Source organism: Amphiura filiformis, chromosome 14 (assembly GCF_039555335.1).
Source record: "Amphiura filiformis chromosome 14, Afil_fr2py, whole genome shotgun sequence".
Classification (NCBI taxonomy): domain Eukaryota; kingdom Metazoa; phylum Echinodermata; class Ophiuroidea; order Amphilepidida; family Amphiuridae; genus Amphiura; species Amphiura filiformis.
In genome coordinates, this window is record NC_092641.1 from 56,102,566 (window position 1) to 56,110,176 (window position 7,611).

A 7,611-nucleotide genomic window follows, 5' to 3' on the forward strand; every position below is an offset into this window, starting at 1 on the left:
TTGCACACGTTTTGACAGCAGTTTCAGGACTAACTTGCACAAGTTTTGTCAGCAGTTTCAGGACAAACTTGCACAAGTTTTGTCAGCAGTTTCAGGACTAACTTGCACAAGTTTTGTCAGCAGTTTCAGGACTAACTTGCACAAGTTTTGTCAGCAGTTTCAGGACTAACTTGCACACGTTTTGTCAGCAGTTTCAGGACTAACATGCACAAGTTTTGTCAGCAGTTTCAGGACTAACTTGCACAAGTTTTGTCAGCAGTTTCAGGACTAACTTGCACAAGTTTTGTCCGCAGTTTCAGGACTAACTTGTACAAGTTTTGACAGCAGTTTCAGGACTAACTTGCACAAGTTTTGACAGCAGTTTCAGGACTAACTTGCACAAGTTTTGTCAGCAGTTTCCGGACTAACTTGCACAAGTTTTGTCAGCAGTTTCAGGACTAACTTGCACAAGTTTTGTCAGCAGTTTCAGGACTAACTTGCACAAGTTTTGTCAGCAGTTTCAGGACTAACTTGCACAAGTTTGTCAGCAGTTTCAGGACTAACTTGCACAAGTTTGTCAGCAGTTTCAGGACTAACTTTTTCAGAGTTACATTACTTTTCCAATCATCTGCTTATCTACATATTCTGCTGCGCTAACTTGATATAAAGTCTGCACAAAAAGTAACGCAGCTGTTATAAATACGCCTACAGCTTCAGAATTGTTTTTACAATATTTCAACATAGAGAGGATGATGATTTATTTACGCGCATTTTGATACTCCATTTGTCAAATCGTTCAATATTAACAATACACTGAACACAGTAGTGCTTTTACAGCAAAATACCCGAAGTTGCAATTTAGGCCTATAGCGATCAATGGTAATTAACAAGTACTGTAGCAAGTTATTATCTTCGCGCTGACTTAAATAAATACAAATAGCTGCAACTTTTAAATTCGAGTATTTTTTTTTCAAAACTCTGCTGTGTTGTTAATATTGATCAAAACTGGACAAATGTGGTACCAACATGCGCGTATAGGGCCTAAATAAATCAGCCTCCTTTTTAAGTTCTGAAAATATAGGCGTATTTATAACAGCTGCGTTACTCTTTGTGCAGATTTACATTAACTTAGCTCAATTGCGTTGAGTAAAATGCTATTTAGTACAACAAGCAAAGTGAAATGGGGGGGTGGTCAAACATGTGAACATTTGCCTACATACGTGCCAGGCAATGTTTGCCCAAAATAGTGCAATTTTAGGTGATTTTTTTGTTCTTACCGGGAGGGGGTCCCTCATCATCCCCTCTGGCGCCGCCACATAAAACTTACATCAGGGTTGACATCAGCATTAAACATTCCCCATGTGTGCCAATCAACCTCATGTTTTAGCCTCGCCTTGCGATGTTCACCAAACCCATACACTGTGGAGGATGGTAGCTTCATGGTCAGGTGTAGGAACTGCTCTTCGTATACTAAGCCTCCCAGAGATGTATCGATGCTAAAATTATAAATATGAAGAAAAGGAAAGGATATGATGGGATCAAGAGAAATAAGTTATTTATCCAAAATCAATTTTCATTCTTAAACATGTTAAAGGGGCGTTGTCAGATAATGTGGGCATGTTCCGTTTTCTATCTTAGGGGCCTATATGTTTCAAAATTGTGAGCTGTATTGCTCCAGCAGTTTTGATACGAGCAGCAAAAACATGTAGGGTAAAGTGGGGCATTAGGGACCACCATTTTTAGTTTTCATCATACCTGACTTTTATTTAATACTTGTTTCTGTTTTAATGGTTTCACTTGATAGACCTGTTATTCAGCTATATGTAGGCCTACCGCAGGAAAAAAATCTCCCAAAAATGCATTCATTTTCAAAAACCATGAATTTATTTACAGTGATGTCAAGTGGTCCTTATTGCCCCGATGGTGGGGCATTAGGTACCACCAACTAGTACCATGTTTGTTGACCATTTTGAGACCTTTAATCGTTCTTTTTTAAAGAGTTTCTTTAAAAAAATCTTATATCAGTAGGCATGGTGTTTATTTTATGTGAGGAACAACTGACACATGCAGTCCTGGTCTAAATTCCAGTCCTCTTCCGAGCCCACAACTTCTCCATATGCAAAATGCCAGAAAAGTTGCCAAAACATGCACTGGAGTCAACCACAACCAATATGACCAATGTCCTCCAGTCCACAATCAGGACATATTTTGTCAGGATCATCTTCATTGTCCACTTTTTGTTTCTTTGTCTTCTTTTACTGACTTGGTTATAGAGTTCTTGTCATTTTTGTTGGTTGGTTTTGACTTCTTGTTCAGCTGCTGCTTCTTCTGGAGTGCAGCAGCATATTGTACATACGGGGCATTAAGGACCACTTCTGACTTCATTATATGGCTATGATTTGACCCTAAAATATCATAGTTGGGTAATTTAACTTACTACAAACCCATTATGACATACAATAAGCACAAACTTTAAAAGTTGTTGTTGGACAACTGATTCATACTTGGGAAATCACATATATTTCACTGAAAACGTAGTATGGGGCATTAGGGACCACCAGATATTGCAAAAATCATAAAATTGCAAAATATATTTAAAAGTACATATATGGTATATTTTCTGTTAATTATCTATTTTCACACTGTAATTTACTGATCACATGTTTATAAGCTATACTTATGTGAAAATACTTACATTAAAGCGTTAGACGTTTTTCTTGATATCTTGATGTGGAATGGGTTCCTGGTATAATTGAATATGTAATCGGTATACCCAGCACTAGAACCAACCCTGGGCGTTTCGATAGGTATCTCGTAGTTCGGTTTCCATGCTCTGTCTTCTCTTTCCTCGTATTTTCTTTCGGATTTCTCGACGAAACGGAATTCGTACAACTAAAACAAGAAACACAATCATTATAAATATAATTGATTGATACACACTTTAAAAAGTACAGAGTTTTTATCTTACTTTAAGGGGGTACTACACCCTGTGATAAATTTGTGACTAATTTTTCATTTTTCTCAAAAAATTATAACACACTGGTAATAAAAGTTATGTAGGCCTATATTATTGGGGCAAGGAATCCAATTACTACACTGAAATGTCAGAGACTCAAGACAAGCGGCCCAGTATATGATAGGAAATGAGGTACATCCTAGCGGTACCATATTTCTTATCATAAATAACGAACCGCTTGTCTCGGGTCACTGAAATTTCAGTGTAGTAATTGGATTTCTTGCCCCTATAATATACGGTACATAACTTTTGTTACCACTGTGTTATTAGTTTTTGAGAAAAATGCAAAAATAAACACAAATTTATCGAGGGGTATAGTACCCCCTTAACAAATTAAATTAACAGATTATTTTAGTGAAACACTATTATAGTGGTCATTCAGTATAAAATAGATCGTTTTCATCAACAATGAAACATGCATAGGCCTACGCATATTGTATGACCAAAAATTCAAACTGAAAATATCAGGAAAAACGTTTTTATTCTTCGAACACCGAGTCTAATTTTGACATTTTAAGAAAAAGTTCTTTTCTCATTTCATAATTTTGCATTAGTAAGCTTTTGTTACAACAAAAGCAGTTTCTTAGACGTGATTTTTACGCAACAACAATGAAATGATACAGGGTTGAAATATTTAAATTCAAACTTTCGTTAGACTGTAAATTGTAGTCGCCTGCTCCGCAGCCGACTGATGATGATGATGTAAATTTAAGAGAGTTATAATGTGTATAAACACCGGAAAACATATCGACGGCAAAAACAAACAAACAAGGAAAAGTGGACTGAAAACACAAAATAAAAAATAATAGCGCATGGCTTATTTTCAAAATGTTATGAATGAGAGACAAACTTTGTTTTGGTGGCCTAATTTAGCAGCCGCTCGAATATGGTTAAGGAGAATGGCGCATTCATCTAATTGCGCCGAAAGTTTCAATATACTTCACGAATAATTACCCAAAAGATTTTGATAACTTATAAACATGATAAGTATTAAGTAGTTTCATGGAAACTTATTTTTTTCTTACTGTAAATGTACTTTCTTACTTTTTTCAATTCAATTCAATTCAATGACAAATGCCAGAATTAGCGAACCAATTTACATATACAAAAAAAAGTTTTTAATTTCTGTTCTCTAGGTCTATAGCTGTCTATATCTCACATGAAGTAATTAGGCTTTTACCGTGAAATTTATTTCACGTGACTCCACAAATAGTTTTAAATTCGTGTTGTCAGCTTACTGTTTTACAATTTTTTCCTCTTTGAATTATTCAGTAATTAATTTAATAATAAATAAGTGATAATAAAAGCCCATCAAAATTGTTACAATTATTCATGTGTTTTTTTTCTCAATGAGATACACGCGTGAACTGCCTAAGTAAACATTTATATACCAGTCCAAGTACAACTCCACAAAGTAAACATAATTCAATATGTGAATACTTTGTCATTTAAACCGTTATATTTATCAGCGCTAAGCAAACAAGATTATTTGTCTTCACTAAGGATAGACATTCCGATTGGTCTGAGTAATCACATTGAATAATTTTTTTATTTCTTCTTACTCCATTTTGTTTCTCATATCATTAGATCAGTGTTTTTCCGGCTTTTTTTTCCTTCTTACAAGGATAGACATTCCGATTGGTCTGAATATTCACTTTGATTTTTTTTTCATTTCTTCTGACTGCAATTTGTTTCACTTTATCACCATAAGACGGTTTTTTTCTGCGAGATTAACAATATTTTAGAGTACCCTACTATAATGACTGTTTTTAAAATAGGCAAATGTGTGTGCACCATCTTTTAAAAGTACCAATTGAAAAGCTACAATATAAAAGAATTTCAAAAATATAAATAGGCCTATTATTCTCTATCCTGTTGGGGAAATGATCAGGTCCTACACTCTAAATAAAAAATAGTAAAAATTACTCAATGTTGAGTACAAAGGGAACGGAGCAACGGAAGGAGTCAAATGAAAACCAATATTGATTAAATTTGTATTTAATATGAGTACAATGTATTCAACATTGAGTTCAATTCAATAATTTTGTTGCTTTGTTACTTTTTACTTGCGTATGTGATGGCTGTTTCATTCCTCATCTCATCTCAACACAACCATTTAATTTTTGGTTTGGGGATTAAAATGGCCAAAAATTAAAATATCTGAGCTGACGATTCAGGTCTTTCTTGGCCACCTTGTATCGAACGTTGCATGGATTTGATATAAATGGAAACAAATTTGGGAATTGTGCCAGATATTCTTTAATGCTCTGCGTGCTAGCCATGCGCTTCAACGGAAAAAGTTGAAGTTTTGATATATTTTCTCAAAATAAATTATGAAGACTTATCTTTGGTTCAGTAGTTCTTACAAGAACTACTGAACCAATACCAGGCTTGTTTGTACTCATTTTAATGCATTTTTCATGCTGATTCCAAATATGGTCATGGAAATTTACATTTATGAAATTTATGAAATTGTTGAATTTGAAAAAAAAAATTGAAACATGTCGTCTGCAGTCGACACCCGCGTGAAGAGAGTTAGGCATTTTTTTTGAACATTTTTGTTTTGCAGTGAGAGTGATTGAAATACAAATGCAACTATTATTATGTGCTTCAATCGACCTCATTTCAATTTCTCCAATAGATTTTCATACTCTTGGTCTAGAAAAACACTACAAATAATTATTACTCAACCGTTGAGTAAAAAAGGGAACAGAGCAACAAAATGAGTGAATTGAACTCAATGTTGATTAAAATGGACTCATATTGAGTAAAAATGTCATCAATATTGAGGTCCATTTGACCCATTTTGTGGTTTTGTTCCTTTTTTACTCAACATTGAGTAATTTTTACTATATTTATTTAATTAACGCTACAAATATGTCCACCAAGATTTTTTATCCGTCATGAAAAAACACACGCACTTACACCCAAACGACCTAAGTTAATCGTAGATCCATCCTTTGCGCTCATTTTAGTAATTCATTTTTTTTTACCCCAGCACCTTACCCGGGGGTAGGACCGGCCGACAAAGATGACCATAGAGGTTTATACAGTAAAATCAATGATTTTCATTTCGCTCTTGTAAAATTATTCCAAGAGCTGCTGACTTTTTACTTGTTAGTTAGGTTGAAACCCGGGTTGAAATAGTCATTTCCTTTTATATTGAGGAGAAAATTTGGTCAAAATTTTTAGCCGAAAATCAATTTGCCTATACTTTTGTACATTGTCGGAATTTCCCAAATTTGCAAGGGCGCCCTCACATTATGACGTCATATCGACATTATGTGGGGAATGTTTGTACTTATTTTGGTATTCACACAAACAAGGTGAATGATTTTTTGTTGGCATGGCCAATTCGGCTATTTTAGTATCTGAAGAGTCCGGAAGACTACCTGATTTTGCTCATCAGACCTTGTATAGTGGTTATTTCAGTTGAAATCCATACACCCCAATGAAAGACATGATCTTAATCTTTCACACAGGGAGTGTGAATTTCAAATGGGGTAACTTGAATGGATAACTTAATTTGATACCTACACCCCATGTGTGGGAGATTCAGGTCATGTCTTCAATAGGGGTGTAATAGATGTCAATTGCAATAGCTCATTGAATTGAAATTTTTGCAGTGGAAATAATAATTATCAATTATTGTGACACAATCTGGTCCACGGAAACGAAAGTCAGACATTTTGAAAATGAAGTTATTAATGTCATTATTATAATGCTCAGTGGAAAGCTAACTGATGTGGAAAGTCCTTGGCATGCTTGGTTGCAAAATTATATGAACTTATATGTGCATTTCTTATAATTTTTAAATTGATTTTTTGCCCTTTGTTGCTTTCTGCTTTATATACTAATCTGTATTCAATTTAAGACTTTGGTTTGATTTGCTAGGTGTCACAATTATTGCTGTCTTTGAATTGGTTGATTCCATTTTGTTGTATTTTATCAAATGAAATATTTGTTAGCAGTTTAAACCTGTCTGCCTTATGAGGCAGAAAGGTTTAATTATTATATAGAATTTGCAGTATAGGCATAATAGGCCATATTTCAGGCATTTTGTTCTTGTATATTATTACCTTAAAATGGAGCCTGTTCTCCGTTTGCATATCTGCCATTAACTGAAGATTCCTAACCTCCTGCTGGTAAAAATGAGGTGTGTATAGCCTCTCTAAATTCAGGTAATATCCTATCGCCATCATCTGCTCTGATCCTATCACCTGATATCCTATATTCCCAGAGAAGAAGCACCTTGGAATCACCCGATCGCGATCCCATGTCACCGATCTCCAGCAACATCCACGTAGTTGACATTGTCTTTTCGTCGGTCTTTCCAGCTCAGGATAGCAGTCTATCCGATCTTCCTCTCGTAGTTCTTGACATTGTACAGTATTAAATTCCCAGTTCGCATATGGTCCTGATGTGATAATAATTGTTGGTAAGAATATGACTATAACTATACCAACGAATACACCGATGGATATAATCACCGTGGCAAGTTTGGACATCGCCATTTTGGCAAAATTATGGCGGGAGCTAAGCCTTCGCTGGTATAACTCCCTAAAATGGCGGCGATGATACAACGGACCCGATCGGAGCTACAGATAATGGTGCTG

The 7,611-nt window shown here is 35.1% G+C and overlaps 1 protein-coding gene across 1 annotated transcript in view; it reads right to left on the bottom strand.

The window, feature by feature from the left end:
- The window catches only part of LOC140170334 (sucrase-isomaltase, intestinal-like), a 30,391-nt gene extending 22,780 nt beyond the window's left edge, over positions 1–7,611 (bottom strand). Inside the window, exons 1-3 of the mRNA XM_072193702.1 lie at positions 7,075–7,611; positions 2,675–2,871; positions 1,307–1,475 (exon numbers count right to left, since the gene is read on the bottom strand). Of these exons, the coding sequence (XP_072049803.1) occupies positions 1,307–1,475; positions 2,675–2,871; positions 7,075–7,509 (801 nt within the window). The 5' untranslated portion in view covers positions 7,510–7,611. The remainder of the gene's footprint in view (positions 1–1,306; positions 1,476–2,674; positions 2,872–7,074) is intronic.